Source organism: Aspergillus lentulus (genome assembly GCF_001445615.1).
Source record: "Aspergillus lentulus DNA, contig: Alt05, strain: IFM 54703, whole genome shotgun sequence".
NCBI classification, from domain to species: domain Eukaryota; kingdom Fungi; phylum Ascomycota; class Eurotiomycetes; order Eurotiales; family Aspergillaceae; genus Aspergillus; species Aspergillus lentulus.
This window is the reverse complement of record NW_028322121.1, coordinates 1516741-1535415: the sequence shown is the minus strand read 5'-3', so window position 1 is coordinate 1535415 and position 18675 is coordinate 1516741. Positions and strand designations below refer to the sequence as shown.

General features: G+C 49.1%; 6 protein-coding genes across 6 annotated transcripts; 3 read left to right on the top strand and 3 right to left on the bottom strand.

The window, feature by feature from the left end:
* Window positions 1-3519: 3519 nt before the first annotated feature.
* Window positions 3520-3960, top strand: ALT_3153 (uncharacterized protein; the record flags this gene model as incomplete). The annotated part of the gene is made up of 1 exon (XM_089599503.1): window positions 3520-3960. One exon carries the CDS (start codon window positions 3520-3522, stop codon window positions 3958-3960), a length of 441 nt encoding a protein of 146 aa, XP_089456246.1.
* A 2586-nt stretch (window positions 3961-6546) lies between these two features.
* On the top strand, window positions 6547-7434 carry ALT_3152 (glutathione S-transferase family protein; the record flags this gene model as incomplete). The annotated part of the gene is made up of 3 exons (XM_033557729.1): window positions 6547-6897; window positions 6953-7278; window positions 7332-7434. The coding sequence occupies 3 exons, from the start codon at window positions 6547-6549 to the stop codon at window positions 7432-7434; spliced, it is 780 nt and encodes a 259-aa protein (XP_033413620.1).
* A 324-nt stretch (window positions 7435-7758) lies between these two features.
* Window positions 7759-10621, bottom strand: pldA (phospholipase D1; the record flags this gene model as incomplete). Its single annotated transcript, XM_033557728.2, has 8 exons — window positions 7759-7773; window positions 7826-8374; window positions 8424-8881; window positions 8926-9186; window positions 9232-9853; window positions 9905-10057; window positions 10109-10509; window positions 10561-10621. The coding sequence occupies 8 exons, from the start codon at window positions 10619-10621 to the stop codon at window positions 7759-7761; spliced, it is 2520 nt and encodes an 839-aa protein (XP_033413619.1).
* A 681-nt stretch (window positions 10622-11302) lies between these two features.
* ALT_3150 (DUF890 domain protein) lies at window positions 11303-13065 on the top strand (the record flags this gene model as incomplete). The annotated part of the gene is made up of 10 exons (XM_033557727.1): window positions 11303-11382; window positions 11433-11480; window positions 11536-11611; window positions 11663-11673; window positions 11729-11827; window positions 11875-11948; window positions 12006-12138; window positions 12188-12278; window positions 12330-12593; window positions 12652-13065. The coding sequence occupies 10 exons, from the start codon at window positions 11303-11305 to the stop codon at window positions 13063-13065; spliced, it is 1290 nt and encodes a 429-aa protein (XP_033413618.1).
* A 138-nt stretch (window positions 13066-13203) lies between these two features.
* ALT_3149 (tetratricopeptide repeat protein) lies at window positions 13204-16131 on the bottom strand (the record flags this gene model as incomplete). Its single annotated transcript, XM_033557726.2, has 1 exon — window positions 13204-16131. One exon carries the CDS (start codon window positions 16129-16131, stop codon window positions 13204-13206), a length of 2928 nt encoding a protein of 975 aa, XP_033413617.2.
* Window positions 16132-16649: 518 nt separating this feature from the next.
* On the bottom strand, window positions 16650-18241 carry ALT_3148 (glycoside hydrolase family 5 protein; the record flags this gene model as incomplete). The annotated part of the gene is made up of 4 exons (XM_033557725.1): window positions 16650-17318; window positions 17372-17752; window positions 17810-18074; window positions 18144-18241. The coding sequence occupies 4 exons, from the start codon at window positions 18239-18241 to the stop codon at window positions 16650-16652; spliced, it is 1413 nt and encodes a 470-aa protein (XP_033413616.1).
* Window positions 18242-18675: the final 434 nt, after the last annotated feature.

Sequence of the window (18675 nt, the reverse complement as noted above, 5' to 3'; positions counted from 1 at the left end):
CCTCACGATCCTTGATCCTGGTTGACGTCTAGATGACCACATAGCTGCAGAAAAAGAAAACAGATATCAGATGCAGATTTGCACCTAAGTCACAATATGTAACAAATGATGATGTATCCCAGACCGTACTGCGTAGAAAAACGTAGCTGCACCTCTGATTGCTAGATCTTGAGATCGTCCAAGCCAAATCGCCAGCACCATTTGGCTGGGAAAGTGGGAAGGGCTGTGCTTTTTCGACCTCCAATCAAAACACGGCGATCTCCCAATTGGCTCAGGGACAATCTTGATGGATGTTTAGTACATTGCACGCAATAAAAGCATGTCAAATCAGAAAGAAGAGTCTATATGATGCTCTATTAACTAGTAGTTGATAGTCACTGTTTCGAGTACTCCTATTAGTCCTCAATACCTTAATATCTCTGCGGAGTGATCGGTCTATCTTGGTGTATTTAAAATCATCTCCAATAATGCTGAAAAAAAAAAAAAAAAAAAAAAAAAAAAATAGAACAAACCATTAATTCAATATTGAGATCCAATAATTTGTTAAACATCTTCCTGTTAAAGTTAAGATTGGGACTATTGACGCTTCCCATCTCCCCGGGACTACTGCTACGGTCCACGGCCCACTGTCGACTATACATCACTTTTCCATGCGTCTTCGAACCTCTTCTTCCCACCTTCTCACTCTCCTTCCTGTCTCTCTTCTGCTTCAGATCTCATCTCTGTCTCATGTTGTGTGGCCCATCGTGCAGTTTGAGCAGTACTTTTTGCCCCCTTCTCTCTATTCGTCTGGGATTCTGAGGCTCCATTCCACCATTGTCCATTCCTCTTTCTCAAAGAATCCAGGCTCGTTTCTCCACAGACCTAATTGTCAGTTCCGCAATTATCGGCTGCATACATTCTGTGGAATAACATCATTTTCCTCGAAAAGCAACTTCCCTACAGCCACAGTCAAGCCATCTGCCGGTGTCAGGCCTGGACTCCGTAATAGAACGTTGTACAATCGCGCATCCTTCCAATCTCCTGAGGAAAGACAAACAAGATTCTTTTGGAGTGATGTGTTCATCGGATCATCGCTAGGCATACGCTTCTACCATCTGGTTGAGATTGAAACGTCGCCTATATATACTATGGAGTCGTCGTCTACAGCTTCAACTGATCTCTTCATTACATACAACACTCAAATCCCTACTCCATCTCTTTTACCAATCCAAAGCATAAGTTGATCCTTGTACGCCGGCACTTCCTCTGTCCAGGCTCTTTCAGATTCCATCCCTACCATCTTGTCCGGACCCTGCAGCATTGTTGCATACGCCCTTGCCTCATCTCGACTCTAGAGCCCGGGTATTGTTTCCCAACCATTCGGATAAAGAAGGAGCCATCGCCCTTACAATCTTGTCTAGCGAGACCCAGAGATCTGGTTCGACCCGTTAAGATTTTCTTATTTGACACTTCCGTGTTAACTCAATAAGTACGTGGCGGAGCCAAGCATGACTGCTATTCCTCTGCTCACATACTAACCTCTGACAGTCATCGACATGGCCAACCAGTGCTCGGGACATGCCTTCGCCATTGTGCAAGCTACCAATGGGAATATCCTCACCTGGCGCTGCTCAGATTGCAACTCCGGTCCGTTTGTGGCTATCTGGCGGTGCAAGATATGTGGTCATTGTCGTTGCAACGCATGTCATAACGCCAAAGCCTAGGTACTAGACATCCACGGCGTCGTGCTGGACGGGTAGGCTCTCATTCGAACAAGTCAGGTCTGTGGAATTTGCTGATAGGATGCTTAGACCATTCTCGGGTCACCTCAGGCAGTCAACTCGCACAAGATCAGCTGCTTACCCGTCAAATAGCATAATCTCAAAACCGTCAGTTGACTGTCCTTCACGGATGTTCGCTTCTTGTCCGATTGGCTGGCGATTGTGATACTCACCTTGCGCGAGGCTTCTCTGACCGGTCCTAGTCGGTATCATGGAAGCACACATAATATCGATCGAACTCCTCAGCTCTCTACTTAATGACGTTTGCAAAGACACGATCCAATCCTGCTGTTTTTATGGGCTGTTTTTTCAGCACTGTATCGTTACTCGGTGGCAGGTTCAGCGACAAAAGCTTAAGTCTTTGTCTTTTTACTTCGATTTCTCTCGATGGGCGCTTCACTGCATGGCATACAGGTGGCTATCTTTACTTTTGGTTTTGTTATCTTTTCAGTTTGGTTGCTTGGCCAGACTGCTCTTACTTGATTTGTTTCCCTGGGAATGTTAAATAGAGAACATACATAGACTCAGGCAACTGACGCGGCAACGCACCTCATTACACCATTTCAGACTCTCGTTCTAGGAAATAATACTTTCATAACACCTTAATCCAACAAATCATCATCGTAGATCCCTTGGGATCAGGTCTCGTGCCCATTGACTTAGTTTGATGTGATAGTCTGTACCACTCGAAATACATCGTGTACAACCCAGCCAAGCTTGAACAAGGACAAGGGTCCAAGGCGTGATCGCCGTTGGTTGGATTGTAAATCCATATCATACACCCTTGTGCTATCGTTGAGTCATTGCTTCTTCAGGGATTGCGTACTATGCTGTGTGCATCCTGGAGTTAACCGGTGGAGGTATGGAGTCCATGACGGCCAATAATACTCGTTTTTGTGTCTCTGATCGGTGCTAGTGCTACCTGGATTGGTTGATTAGAACGAGGAATCTCTGAGAAGTATGTTCTTAACATAGATATCAATAAATGTTCTATGTGTGACAATTTCCTGATTGATGCACAGGTGGACTGGAAGTGTATCTTTATACGCCGGTTCCGACATCGCAGATAACCTGACCAGATGTGAGGCTTTCTTGAGGTGGTATCAATGCTGCCATGTTGTTAGTATTGTTGCTGCTTTGGTAGCTCTTGTTATTATTGCTGTTGCTTGTTGCTGTTGCTGCTGATGCTGTTGATGTGCTGCTGCTGCGCTCAGCTGCTTTTGCTCGTGAGCGAAAGGGCAAAGAAGGGGACAGAGGAATATGAGGTTTGACGACCCCAGATTCTGGATCTTCAATGTAGATCCTTCCATCATTTGCAACGCCCGACTCGAGCTTCATCCGGGGTAATGAGACGAGCTCATTTCACAATCGAGTAGCCAGAAGCCTTAGCTCACGCACTGTTTCTTTGGAATTGTAGTCTGAGACCGCTCGTCCTTCTCGAGGTTCCGGCTGAGGTGGTAGCTTTCTCAATACCGCGTTGATAAAGAATCGCGGCGGACTGCTGGGACTGGTTCGTAATCGGTTTGGTCTGAGGCTGACCGTCCTTACCGAAGGACCACTGCACATTCCGAAAAACATCGAAGAGAATGATACAAGACTTGTCTTGGGCAGTCAACGGAAGGGGATATTTCGCTGCGACCTGTTCGACAGCGCCACGCACATTTCAAGGTCCTCTTCGAGCGATGTCCGAGTGATGTATAGATGTGAGTCCGTACATGTCCATCAGTGATATCAATACTGTCCCCCATTCCTGCCTATGGGGCTTATTCAGCTTCCTGACTATGTCACTGATTTCCGCCTTCGTCTTTTTGAAGTCCTCTCCCGCTTCCTCTGCTGCGGCTTGCAGCTCCTCGATGGCTTGTTCATGGCGGAGAACTTAAAAATAAAGCATAAAAAAAACGACACAAGCACGATCACTGTGCTCTTCGAAGAAGAGCTGGCGCTCCGCCGACACTCTCTTGAGTGCATGTCGGCGGAGCGCCACACCTTTGCTGCCTCTTCTAAGCCTCTCTGGGCCTTCTCAACTGCTTCTGTGGCTGCCTTGCGCTTCTTATGCGCCTCCTCCTACTCCAGCTTTGCTGTGGCCCACTCGCCATCTAGCTTTGTGAAATGGAGCTTCTGGGTGGGTGTTAGATTAGACTGTGCTTTGGCACCCCCAGCCCTCTCTGGATTGACTCTGGCAATTCTGCCAGATTGACCCCTACTGCGTCAACCTAGTAAATAATATTGATTAGTTACTGGTATATACATCTGTGTATAGATAATATAAACTTACAAGGTGAGTAAGCTTCTGGTGCTCATCACGCCGGATGTCTTCTTCGCGCTTCTGCTTCTTTGTTGGCTGAAGTTAAGGTTAGTTAACTGACCTGTGTAGTGTATTAAGAATACCCACAGGACCAGAGGGGGCTGGGGGGGCCAGTGAGAGCAGGAGGTGGCAGCTTGGGCTCCAGCCATGCCTGGATGCCCTCCGGCACGAGGACACCTCTCTCGGCCATCTAGCATATTAGCCACAGACGTTTCCTGCTTAGAAAACAAAAAATATCACTGCGGAACATAGTACTGGCGCCGCTCCAGCGATGATGCCTTAACAGCAGCATCAGCTGCCATCCACTCTTGGTCAGCTTCATCAAAGGCCTTCTTAGCCGCCTCCAGAGCCTCCTTCGCCTCCCTTCTCTTCCTCTATGCCTCCTCCCGCACCCGCTTCCGGAGCTGGAATTCCTAATGGAGTTCTTCGACCTGGAGCAGCTGGGCCTTTGTTAGGTTAGGCCGCAGCTGGCCCTGCTGAATGTCCTCCGGCACGAGGATACCTCTCTCAGCCATCTAGATAATATTAGTCACTGATATTTCCCTTATTGGATTATAAACCTCCCTCGCGGCAGAGGTCCTGGCGCTCCTGGCGCCGGATTGCTTCTTCCCGGCGTTTTTTCTTGCTCGCCTAGAATCAAGATTAGGCCCATAGGCTTTGTAAAGCAGAGGGCGGCTATTGTGGGCTATTGTTGTCGCTGTTGCTGGTACTTCTAGTGTCTCATACTGTTAGCAAGTCATCTACTTAAATTGTATATGCGGAGAAACCCGAAGATCCATGGTATCATCGGAAAAGTGAACATGGATCTCACCTATTTTGACCATTCATACAGGTCCGTCAAGAAAGTATAAGTCATCCCGAGAGTCCCGCAGATGAACCTGCAAAAAATTGACTCTAATCGAGTGAGGGCCCTCTGGCTCCATGGATATGAAGAACGGAAGATGGAGAGCGGAGAATCGTGGGGGAGACGATGGTATTTGTCTCATCTGTCTCGTTTCGATCTGCCATTGAATGACTGGTTCAAGGTCCTTACAGTGAATGAAGATTGTTGAAATTCACTACTCTTAAGCGCTACATACCATTGACTACAGTGAGCATTGCTGAGGATAGTGAATGTCATTCTCAGTTGGTGAATACATTTCAATAGATCCAAGACATAGGGGAGACACAAGGTGAGACACACTGACGAGCAAGCCACGAGTCAGTCGCCTAGACTAAATAAACTGAGGAAGTAGCTGGATACTCTACGGTGTTACCAATCCTACCCATCTCTATAAGAAACTGGGGACCAACTGCCGCGTCAGGGCTGAAATGGATGATGCAACAATATTGGCCGAAATTTGAGTGCAAGGGCCAAATCAGGTATATCTATTCATACAAAATACCATCACTTTGTTACTATACCTCGGAGATAACCTCAGCATTGTTAGATGAGAATAGGGGACTCTGAGGCTACCTGGTGTGATATTATGCATCCAGAATGTCAACGCCCGGATTCGCGATGTATTTGAGGGCTGAGGCCAACTTCGCTTCTTTGCTTGTAGGACCTTTTCGGACGAACATTGTGCAATATCTCTTCATAAAGCTAATAGAGCTCCCATCATCAGAGGGATGGGCCGTATGGCTCATAACTTCTTTGACCGCAGCCCATCGTTGGGCCAAGCGGAACTGACCGCACAGATTATTACACGACTGGGGTGATGATAAGTCTGTGAAGATTCTGCAGGTGCTGAATTCAGTCCGAAGTGCGGACTAATCTATCCTGGTTGATGGACATAGGGTGCATTGGTATTGAGAGTGGCTGGTCCTGCACATGTTGGGGCTCCATGAGTGCACATAGAGCCATTAGCGGGCACTGCTGATTTGGGAGGATCTGGAATCGGCCGTATCCTGCTGACGCGACACTTGATTATCATAGACTCGCTGATAGATATATGTGGGATCTAACGTTGGCTATGGGCAGAGAATGAAGCTTGGGGTCCATGCATGGTACTTGAATGTTGATTGATGGCGGGGCGTAAGCACTAAAACTAGTTGCTTTTTGGTGCTGCGCAGTGTGTCTATCATTAGTCTCTAGTTTAGAGTATTGGCTAGGCTACAGCGGCCTTAGGATTGGAGGCAGAGGCGGAAAATGGGTCAATCGAGTCATTTCTCTGTTTATCTGGACTCTTGAAACTCTATTGTTTACAAGCAACTGGCTAATAGGCTCAACATTCTCACGTAGACCATCCGTCTTGATAATCCTGCAATTTTGTGGCTTATAAACTTGCTCCCTAATTCCAGCCTTGCCCAGATCGGAGTCCAAAAAGGGCATCGCAGCCTAGAGCTCTCTTCCCGACTTACATACGTTCTTCTCATCTATTTTTGTACTTATACTTCTTATTCGCTTCAAACCTTCGTCGAAATGTCAGCGAATATTCAACCGCTTAGCTAAACTCACCTCCTAACATTGTCGTATTCCCATTAACAACACCCACAATGGCCGCCAAATCATCCCCTCTCATTACTGTCTACCGCGGCTTCCCAGAGACCGGTTGCTACATCTGGTCCCCCTTCGTCACAAAGCTGGAGGCCCGTCTCCGTTTCGCCAACATCCGCTACCGCACCGAACAAGGCTCCATCCCCAAATCTCCCCGCGGCAAGGTCCCCTACGTCTCCATCCAGGATGGCGAGCAGCCGCCGCAGACGCTCTCAGATTCCACTCTGATCACCAAGGCGCTGATTGAGGAGGGGTACACAGAGGATCTGAACCAGCACCTGTCTCCGACTGAGCGACTGCATGACCTGGCGCTCAAGGCATTGCTAGAGGATAAGTTGCCTCCTTATCAGGTACGAATCGCATCATTACGCAGGACAGTGAAGAGATTAATCTGAAGAGGGAAAGACCTACGAGCGATGGATCCTAAATTTCTACACCATGCGGTCCAAGATCCTCGCGGCCCTCCCCTGGCCCGTCCAGGTCGTCGTCGGCAACATCATCTACCGCAAAGTCACACGCAATCTCCAAGGCCAGGGTACTATGGCCTTCACTGAAGATGAGATCAGTACGTTCCGGCAGGAAATTTGGGCGAGTCTGAATGCGGTGGTGGCGGAGGCGCAGGCGAAGCAATCAGATCCGGACAGGCCGTTTTGGGTCTGGGGTGGAGAGGGGCCGACGGAGGTGGATGCGGTGCTGTTTGGATTCATTGTGTCCGGGTTGGTGTGTGCAGCGTGAGTACTTACTCCTGCTTTGATTGCCTGTGACGTACTGATATCTTGGCCAGCGCACCGGCCTCAAGGGACGTTATCAAGGGTTATCCGGCCCTGGTCAATTATGCGAGACGGATCCATGATAAGTACTTTCCTGACTATCAGCTGTGGGAGTAGTGATCGGTATATTCGTTTTAATACAAGGAGTTGATCTCTTGCGCTCTCTTGCAGTATCAGTGGTGGAAGTATATGAAATGAGTGGCTCAAATCTGCCTCATGATATGCCGACATTTTTCATGATTGGCTCTTTGTCCGTCGCATTAAAAACCTGCTATATTCACATGATAGTAGCTTTTGCCGATAGAGCTGTATCTACAATGCTGACATGGATGAATGTACAGCTATACAGCCCCTATCCTGCTCGCTTGGATAGTCATCAAATGGCATCAAAGTCATGATTGCAACGAAGTACTCCGCTATTGGGATAAAGATAGAAGACGATTAGGTATAAATGCTCTGCAACAAGATTAGCAAAAAGTATCTTCTGAAGCTGTGTAATCAAACCTACCTCAGTGATTTGGTTAACAGCCAGACCAGGTTCTGCCATCTCGGCATCTTTCAGGAAATCGAGGGGCATCCAGACAAGATGGCCCTTGATCCTGTCCAGTTTCTCTCGGACATCCTTGACTGGCTGGTACGGGTCAAACAGGTGGCCCTCTTTGATACCGCCTTGCGGTCTGAAATTATCATATTCCTCAAAGGTGCGGATGTTGTCATCTGGGTCCGTGCGGAAGAGCATCCGATATACTTCCGTGTTCGTTGTGGCTTGCTCTGTCCATGTCTTCCACAAGTCATCGTTCAAGGGATCTGTGACAAAGTCGTTCTCCGGGCCCTCAAGAATCTCATTTAGACACACGTTAGGCGGCTGCGCATTGGGGTGCTTGGAGGCGTCGTAGTCTTGTGCTGGAAGGAGGCCTAGATGCTCCCGCCACAGCTGCCGCCGCAACGTAGCGGCAAGGCGCGAGGCTCTATATGGCTTGCCATCCATCGTACTATCGATGAAGTCTTGATCTTCAACAACAATGGCCAGCTCGCTATCATGATAACCCAGTTGTGACTTTGAGTGTCAGCCCTGGGGCCCAACATTTGTAAAAGGGTAGACTCACCCGATCGTTGATGTTCGCACTGCCGCAGATAGCAATCCTGTCGTCTACGATGCACACTTTACCATGTACGTAGAGCTCTTCCTGGACAAAATTTGCCTTTTCGCTCTCCGGATCTCCTTCCCAGGGCTCCTCAGACATCTTGCCCCCATTGAGCATCGTAGTATGCGCGACAGAGTCCTTGCTTCGATATTGCTCACTTCTGCGCCCTTCCTGCTTCTCCTCGTATCTGCGCAATCTTGCAAGCCTTTCTTCCTTCTCTCGCTCTGCGTCGTCGTAGTTGACTTCGTGTTTGTCGCCTTCTTCGCCAACCACCGGATGAACGCTGTCGCTCATGATAGACTCCGCTATGCCACGCTGGATGTCATGATACGTTACTCCTGCTTCATTCTCTAGTTCTTCTAGAGCAGGAGTCTTGTTGATACGGTCATAAGCGCGCAGATTAAACAGGAACACATGCTCTGATCTAGTTAGACATTTGCTTCTGTGAAGGTTAAGAACTCACCTCTTGGATCAACCCCTTGAGCAGAGATCTGACCGAAAATAGAGTGTTCCCCGCGCAGAATAGATTTGTATTGGTAATCCATGATCGCACGTGTACCGGTAGCTGCACTTTGTCTCAGGTCTCCAGCAAATCCTGGAATAGCGGGAATCACAATGATTACGCGGAACTTCCGACCCTCTTTGCCGGCTCGAACGCAGGCGTCGACAATTGCACGACCAATGGTATTGATAATGGGCTTTTGCTGGTCTCCAGTGGCAGTAACTTGAACACGTCAGCATCTGAAGCACGTAGCGGAGGAGGACTTACTGAAAAACTGGTTTTCGATATAGACCAGATGTTGAGCGTTACGAATAATCTCGCAGTAAGCATTTTGAATACTCTGCTCTGTCAGGATTCCACTGCTCCAATCACCACTGCTGCGAAGAATCTGTCCTCGCACAGTGCCTTGCATACCTCGCGGCTTGGTGTCTAGCGGATTGAGAGGATGTTGAATATAGGCTCCACAAGGATACTTTGGGCGTTGTACCCCGACAAGGTCTTCGTCATCACCGGTGCGGCCCTCCAACAGAAGCCAGTCGACGCCATGATCACGCTTGTACTTATCTCGCTTGACAAAGTTCCATCGAAGAACAAAGTGCTCGGCAATATCATAGACGCAATCACCAATCAACCCCATTGCTACATCATGCCACGGCATTCGACCATAGTCTGCTTTGCTTACTTCATTTGACTGCCAATCTGCAACGCTCTGAAAATCCATGATACGGTTGTTGTTCCAGTCTTGACCTGGGAATATCTCGTCCTTCAAATTGGCTGGATGAACGTCCGCCAGAGGGTGTTGGTGAGCATCCCATCTACCAAAACATAGATCGATACCACCAATGAAGGCGATGGCGTAGTCAATGACAATGAATTTTTCATGATGTGCCTAGAACGTCAGTATAATACTAACTATAACTACTATCCCCGCCGGACTTACCCAGTACAGTGTCATATCTGCCGCATTCTCAAAAATATTATGATCTGGATGCCGTAGAACTTTGATGTTTCCGTGACCAGGAGTTCCTTCGGGGCAGAGACTATGGAGCGCATGTTTCGTATGCGCCGAGTTGCATGTCAGTGCTTGATTGACCTGAATCCTGTTAGTTGTGCCGACTGAACATAGTCAATATGGCTGACAAACCTCCTTGTAAACAATCACATAGATCTTAACGCCCGCTTCAGCGCGGCGCTTGAGCACTTGATCTAGTCTCCATTCTTGCGTCAAATATGGAGGTCTACGAAGAAACAGCTCCGGAGAGAGCCACCAATCCTCGATATAGATTACCTCCTTGGCCTCCTCCAAGGCGACTGAGACAGCCCAGAGGTAGTCCAGCGCGTCGACATACCACTTGACCCTGTTGCCCTCTCTGACCGGAGCAAAGGACTTGTATCTGTGTGACTCGGCAATCGCAGTTCTCTTATTGTCCGTTTCCCGCTCATGCTCCTCATCATGGCGGTGGTTGGGGTTGACGACATTGAAGAATTTTCCAACTTTGTGTTTGAAGTGGTGAGCTTTTGCCTTGGCGTCGTGTAAATGAGAGTCTGTTAGCCATTGTCAGTCGGGGCGGATATCTCATTAAAATACGATCAGACCTTTCAAAGCACTTTCTAGATGGTCAATCTCGTGCTCGAATTTCTCCTTCAATTTCCCCATCTCCAGATGTGACCCACGGAGTTTACTTTCTTGGAATCAAAACAAACGAATCGATCCAAACTGTGCATCCAACTGTGAAAGAACTCTCCGTAGAAGTTCTCTCAATGCTCACTATTCTCGAAGTTCGATCGCGAATAATTCCTTTAAATATCGGGCTCGAAGACATGTTTCATCTCAATTGTCAAAAAGAGGGGGATCGGCGATTACTTGACAGTAGTCCGATACGCGTCGGCCCACAGTGTGACATCATCCATGCTAGCTTTACCAGCCTTACAGCCTTGTGGCCTGACTTTGAGGGACCAAAAGTTAGCCGGCCCCAAGCCCGTTCAAGAGAACACTTACCCACTCTCTCCAGGTGATCGTTGTTGTTCCTGCATCATTACGTCCAGTTCATCAATAAGGATCATCGCAACATCACAAGGCTTTGTTGCTGTCTGTACCATTGTATCTGTGCCTTTGGAAAAATCGAGGTAAGCCCCACCATCAGCCATGGTCGGCAACTAGCCTCCAATCGTCCACTAATATCGTCATTTCATCTAGATAATACTGAGTACTACCTGACTAGTCTACTACAGGAATCCTCGATTTTGTCTGACTAGTTCTCGACTACTTTCGTGGCACCTCTTGGCGCAGGTTTAGGCTGACACGTTCGTACCTGTGTGGTCAACTGAATCTACCATAATGAGGGCAGCTCGAAATATCTACAAAGATGACGTCGATTTCACTTCTCTTGCGTTGCAGTCGCCGGCTTTCGCGAAATAGTCAGTCTTCCCTCTATGATTCATACGCATTTCTGACCCCCTGCTGTCAGTGTGAAGCCAAACGGCCAGCTAGATTTCAGCGATCCCGATGCCGTACGGTAAGGATGTCATAGATATTGCCGGTGTTCGCAGGTAACTGACCGACTTTCTCAGGCAACTGACTAAGAGTCTCTTAAAGAGAGATTTCAATTTGAACGTTGAGATACCTGAGAACAGACTTTGTCCACCGGTATGTTAACTTGGCTCACAAAATGTCTTACATGCTAACCTGATACTCTAGGTACCGAACAGGTGAATAAAACAGATTGCCAATGCAGAAATTGCGTATATTCTGACAGTCAATCAGGCTAAACTATATTCAATGGCTGCAAGACCTTCTTGATACCACAGGCGACCAGTACCGCGATGACTACGACCCGGACCGATTCGTCTTAGGCCTCGATATGTGGGTATCACCTGCTCTGGAGATGTTGCTCTTTCTGACTTTCGTAGTGGAACAGGATGCTGCAGTATATACCCGTTGCTCGGGTGCATGACACGGCCCTTGTGGGATTTCGTTGCTACAGGTAATCAATGTCGGCTCCAATGCACGTCGGATGGATGGAAAGCTCACAAGAATCTAGATATCGACGATGAAAATGTTCGAAACGCCCGAGAAAATGTAATAAATAACGAGCTTGGTGGTCGAATTCGAGTATTCAAGACCGAGCCCAAGGATGATCTCATTCCTCTAGACACAAAGCTCGACGTCCAAAGGTATGTATCCACTGAGATTGTAGAAAGGGCATGTATCTGAAATTCCCAGGCTCGACTTTACCATGTGCAATCCTCCATTCTACGCCTCACGCGAAGAAATGGTAGCTTCAGCAGAAACCAAGGAACGGCCTCCATTTTCAGTAAGTTCAAACTACTGAGGCTAAGAAACGCCTGCTGATCAACGGACACAGGCATGCACAGGAGCCGAAGTCGAGATGGTCACCGAAGGCGGCGAAATAGCTTTTGTCTATCGCATGATCGAGGAAAGCCTTCGTCTTCGTGAGAGGGTTGTCTGGTACACCTCAATGCTTGGGAAACTGAGCAGTGTATCCGTCATAGTCGAGAAGCTCATGGAGCACGGGAACAACAACTACGCGGTAACCGAATTTGTTCAAGGAAGCAAGACGAGGAGGTGGGCTGTGGCGTGGTCGTGGACTGATCTTCGTCCGAGTATGGTATGCTTCAATACATCTTGGTCTCGTGTTTGAGTGCTCCCGTGCTGATTTGCAACAGAATGTAGCCCGAGGCATCCCTGGCTTCCCGAAACATCTCCTACCATTTCCCTCCGAGTTCATGTTCGAAATCATGAATCAATCGATCGATGACATCGGTGACAAAATTGACAAAGAGCTCTGCAGCCTTCGCATTCACTGGATTTGGCGTAAGAATCTGGCTACGGGCGTCGGATTCGCCATGGAGAATGTCTGGTCTCGTCAAGCTCGCAGAAAGTTGCAGAATTCAGCTCGTGCTGCGGATATGATGGAAATTGACGACAGTGCGGCGGCTCTTGGTTTCAAAATTCAGCTGAAGCAGGATAGACTTGATGAAAAATGCGTCCGCGTTGTCGTTCGTTGGCTCAAGGGATTAGATTCGGTCTTGTTCGAGAGCTTCTGCGGGATGTTAAAGAGAAAGGTGGAGGGAAGGTGATGCGGAAAGAGAGCATGAGACGTTGAATGAGAACTCGGAACGAGGATATGATTGACCGAAGACAAATCTATTCATACTTGAACGCTAATCATATTCTATCCGACACGAAGTGCATAAGACATCTCTGAGGTCTGACAACTAAGAACTTCCCACTTCGGACTGCAGCTCTTTCAGACGATTCCAGCCCTCGGAACCCTCCCAAAAGTCCTTTCCTTTACCCAGAATACCCCTGACAGCACTGCGGGCCTTGAATCGCCAGTCCTTAGCAACCATCTCAGCCTCCCCCTCATGTTTGCCTTCTTTGTCCATAGGCCCAAACTTGGCATATCCATCACGGACCAACCTCTCAGTTGCACGGACAACGTCCATCCACTTCTTCTCATCGCCCATTTGGAACGCGCCCTGTGTGCACGAGGCAACGGTAGCTCGCCAGGCCTTCTCATGCGCCTCAAAGGCCTTGGACGGCTGACCACGGAAGTGTTCTACACGGGCAACGAGAAGCCAGAGCGGAGCCGAGTGTGTGATGAGAGGCACAACGCATTCGTCGACGAGGGAGAGGATCTGACCGGCGATGGTACCACTGCGGACGACGCGCTCCGAATTCTCGTCGTTCTCATCGACCTTGATCAGGATGTCCTCGTAGTTGTAGGTGTCGGCGACGTGCTCAATCAGCATGCTGAGAACGGGTACATCAACGCACTTTTCTCCATTCTTTGGGCCGAGAAGTTCAATCACCCGTCTCTGGGCTGTGAGTACATCTCGGAATGGTGTAGCTGGTGGAGGGATCGAGGCTGCGACTGTCAGGACATTGTCCCAGATGCGAGCATCGGTGTGCTTGAGCCGAGCGGCGCGGTGGAGAGCAGCGAGGGCCTCGCGCTTGCGCTTATAGGGATCCTGTGGTGCTTTTTTGGTTTCCGAGTCGGCATCAGCGTCTGCATCCTGTTGCTCCTCCTCTGCCGTTTCGGTAGTTTCGCTGGGTTTGGCGGTTCGCAGGATGGCAGCAGCAAGGTTACTCCATGCTTCGGCGTCCGTGTCTTCGAGCTGCACGGTCCGTGTAAATGAATCGATGGCGTCCTCCCATTTTTGCAGTTCAAGCTGTACACAACCAAGCGCAAACCATGCGCTGTGGTTGAGACGGTTGATGTGGAGACTCTTGCGGTATGCCTCCTCTGCCTTTTCGAGAGCAGGGGGCTTCAACGAAAGATAGTGGCGGGCCAATGAACGCTGTGCGCGTGCGTATCTGTTGTTTGAGACCTCCCATGCGCGTTCGTACATTGTTGGAACACTGTCGATGTCACCCAGGATGCAGAGCAAGCGAGGGGCATCAACGGGCAGCGGAGATAGTTCCGGTCCGTCGAACTTCTCGTTCTCGTCATCTGGGTCTGGACCAGTGGGCTCATATAGCTGTCTGCGGACGATATGCTTAGCCTTTTCTTCTCTGTCTGTGGCAGCGTAGCAGAGAGCGGCCTCCGCCCACATCTGCAGGCGTTCGTAAATGTCCAGTGCAGTCCGCAGACCGCCAAGGTTGACCCAGCGTTGAGCCAACTCAGCTTCAAGACTCCACCGAGTAGGAGAGTTCAAAAGCCAGATATACTCTAGTCTTTCAGCGGCCGAAGCAGACTCGGATTTCTCGGGTCTGGGGAGGAATGTGGTAGCCTGGTTGCCATTTTCGGTGGTTTGAGTATCAAGAGTTGCTGTGTCTGCAATGACTTGGTCAACAAGAGCTTGCATCTGCAGAACAGATCTTTCTACGGTACGAGCTCTGTATCCTTCTACACGGCTTCGGACCAACAGAGCTTGAGTGTATACCTGCCAGTTCGAACTGCCACCTTCAAGAACACGGATAGCGTAAGGGTGGGTCTCTTCCCGAGTCAGACCGTTCTCCGGCGACGTGTTCGTGATTGCGGACGCCAAACCCAGCAAAATGGCAGAGTCAACAGGGTCCAGCAGTGGTTGGTTGCCGGGGTCAAGAGACTGCAAAGCTGGGGGAAGCGTGGATTCTTCCTGGACAGTCGTCGACTTGTCTTTTGATGTCTGAGTACCCTTGGTGAATGATATGCTTTCGAGAAGGGTATCATCGTTGAGGTCTAGGTTCTTAGGTCCTGCTTGGGGGGTATCCTCCTTTTCTGCCGGAAGAGCCGAGTTTCCGGTGGTCGTCAGTTCTTCGGCACTCTTTGCCAAGACGACAAGCTGGCTGATATCATGTTCTTGGAACTTCGTCCTTTTTCCCAGTCTTCCAGTCAATGCAAACTCAAATTTTCTGACTGCAGCAGCCTGCTCAAGATCTGCCCTAGCTTTGGCGTCAAAGCCATGGTGGGTGTGGATAGTCGCCCTTTCCACAAGGAAGCGTCCTTTTTCTTGAGCTGTAGAAAATACAGTCTTTTCGCTAAGTAGCATCTTGCCCAACTCTTCCAAGTCGCTATAGATGGCATCCTGTAATGTGCTAGTAGCTTCGGACAGCATCTTCTGGTGAAGGAAATTGACGCGGAGTCTCGCCGTCCTCGCTACCAAAGGTCCGCCAGGGACGAGGATCTCAGCATCAACAAGAAGAGCCTTCGCAACTGCAAAGAGCTCAACATTTGGCGTCAGCTTGTAGGCGGCTTCTCCGTCTACAGATAGTTCACGAATGATGTGATTGCGAACAGCCCGGAGCTTGGTGGCATCTGAGTGGAGAGCCTTAGGGAATATCACATCTGCTGAGTTAAAATCCAACGGTGGACCTGTAATATTGGATTGCATAAAGCTAAATAGAGCTGCCAGACCAATATGGAGGATCTGTGACCGTTGCTGCTCAGCAGTAAGCCCATCCAGTGGCATCTGAGCCGTAGCCTTCGCCTTCTCGGTCAGGAAGGTGGTATAGCATATCTCGACGTTGGAGACGCGGCTGATAGCACTCGCATCTGCAGAGTTGTGACCCAACAATTCTCTAGCCAGTGGAAGCTGGAGGATGGGGACGATCTCTGCATGTGCTAGTTTGACTGGGTCATACTGTTCCCTCAACGGTGATGTCCCATCGAACAGAACGTCCAAGGACGACGGGTAAGGAGCGCTCGATGCTTCAGACATCTTGGAGAACTCCCCTTAGGATTTGAATCTTAAAAGAGCGACTTCTAAATGCCTTCAAAATGGTCGAACTGATGGGTTATGCCTGACTGTACTTTGGATAGACCTCGGTTGGGCCGTCGACATTAACGAGCACGTGACGAGTGGTATGATTTGGAAATTTTCACAAGAACATACTCAATGCTCTCAAGCACTCGAATCAGGCCACCCAAGAACAAAGCTAGCAAAAGAGCGACTGCTGATGGCGTTGGCGATGACGATGAAAAAGCGCAGGTACCCCGCCTAACAGTTTTTTCCTCCCTCATCCATTTTTCGTTATCGATAAGGCGGGTTCGGAGATTGTGGTGGGGCCACCAATGTCCGTGGCATTAATAAAATATGCTGTAATATTGAACGAGCTTGCTGCAATATAAGTTATGGCCACGCTCTACGCACGCACCAATTACAACTCTGGAGAGTCGCAGTACATCCACAAGTCATCAGGGTGGCTGATCGATAATCTACTCTCCATACACCAGCCCTCAGTGCTTCGTTGCACGAGCATGCTCCCTCAGGATCTCATTCAGTCCTCCTCGCTGCAAACACTCGTCAAAGTGAAAGCTATGTGCCAACGCCTCTAAGTCCTTTTCATCCATTCCTCTGAATAACTCCGCGAACTCCTCCACAAAAGATGCTGCCAAGAATGTCTGGAAGACGTTCCGCAGTAGGTGACGCTCCGTATGCCATGGGGTCGGGTACGTTTCCTTTGCCGTTGGACTGACCTTGTCGATCCAATCAACCAGTGGCCTGAGTGCTGCTTCAGGCTCTGCGGATGGCTCTCTGCCCCATGCATCAAGCCAGAAGTTCTTTTTCTTCTCAAGCAAGGGCTGGATCGTCTTGTTCCATTTGCTCTCTGGGCTTGTGTGGATCATACCCTGCAGGCCAATATCCTTGTACAGCCAGATAGACCAGTGGATGTTGTACTTATCGTAGATACGAAGCTGCTCTCCCAGAAGGCTGTACCGCTCTTGATTTATGGTTTCTGCCTCTGCTTCCGTGCGGGGATTAGCGTAGACTGGACCGAACTCGCCGTTCCAGATTACTGTCCCGTTTTTGTTCATGAATTCGGCTTTGCGAAGGTACTGCCGTTCAAGATGTTCCTTTTGTTCGGGAGTTCCCTTGTATCTCTCTCCGGTAGGGAAACCCATTGACTAATGAAAGCAATCAGCACGAGGACTTTTTGGTCGAGTGGGAAATGGCCTACAGAATAGTCATGCATAGCGTAAACGCAGTTCGGAAGAACCTTATCGAAGCCTTTCCACTCCATGGCGAACGTGTTTCCATCCAGCCACAGGATATGATCTGGGTCAATAGCTCGGATGGCTTTCTCGACACGCTCATAGAAAGCCGGAAGCCTGACGTGCTCCGGATCGCACGGCTCATTCAGAGGGTTGTATCCAGCAACCCATGGATTGTTCTTGTATCGTGCTGCAATCTGCTCCCACAGCCATATCGTCCGGTCTTGATGGTCCTTGAAATCCCAGAAAGCAGCGTAGCTGGTTGGGTTATCAGAATGCCAGTCTCCGTTCTGTCCACCAGGAGCCGTGTGCATATCCAGGATGGTGTATATCTTCTCTTTTGCGCACTATCATGGGGAATAACAAATCAGCATCATGCCGTCCTTACGTTGTAGGACTCTTACCAAATCAATCACCCGATCCAAGTGCTTGAATCCAGTCTCCTTCAGTACCCGTGGGTTCATGTCATCCTCAAAATGGCGATAATTAAAAGGAATCCGGATGCAATTCAATCCCAGCCCAGCAAAGAACTTGGCGTCCGCCTCTGTGAAGAAATACTCGAGCCATTTGTCGAAAAAGAATTCGTACTTCTCTGGCCCTAAGACTCTCCGCATAGCAGCACGATGTTGCGACTCATGACCTGTGTAACCAGTGATGAAATTCTCCATACTATTTCAAAGATGTCAATCAGCATATCACTTCAAAGGGGCAAAATAAAGGCATTGTGTTACTGCATACTTCATCCAACCGCCAATAGCGGCACCACGGAGAAGAACTTCGTCTCCATTGCTGTCAACGACTTTGCTTCCTTGGACTTTCAGAATTCCTGTAGCCATTTTTGTCTTCAAATGATCCAGCAAATTGTTACGTGCTTGCATTCACGTTGCGTTTACGACTTGATCGATTTTGCTTGGCATAGCCGGGCGATAACAAAAGGTTTGCAGTACCTTTATAGGTGTTGACCCGTATGCTCGACTCTGAATAAAGGCAAAATCCATATCTGAATCTCCACATCAAGCCACTGGAGAGAGCACAGCTGGGGACAGGTGGGGTTAGCTCCTGTTTCGCTTGCATTTCCTGCGGGGGACTTCCTATCATTTTGTCGGTTAAAGACCCGATTTAGCCTGATTTCAGCACGGTGAGACTGAGGTGTGAAGCAGCCAAGCCCTGAAGGAGTGAATAACCCGACGTAGTTCCATTCCTGGAGTCATTGTCATCGGGGGGAACACCGACCAAGCAAATAAGTCCGGGTGTTGCCGGACATTGGCGT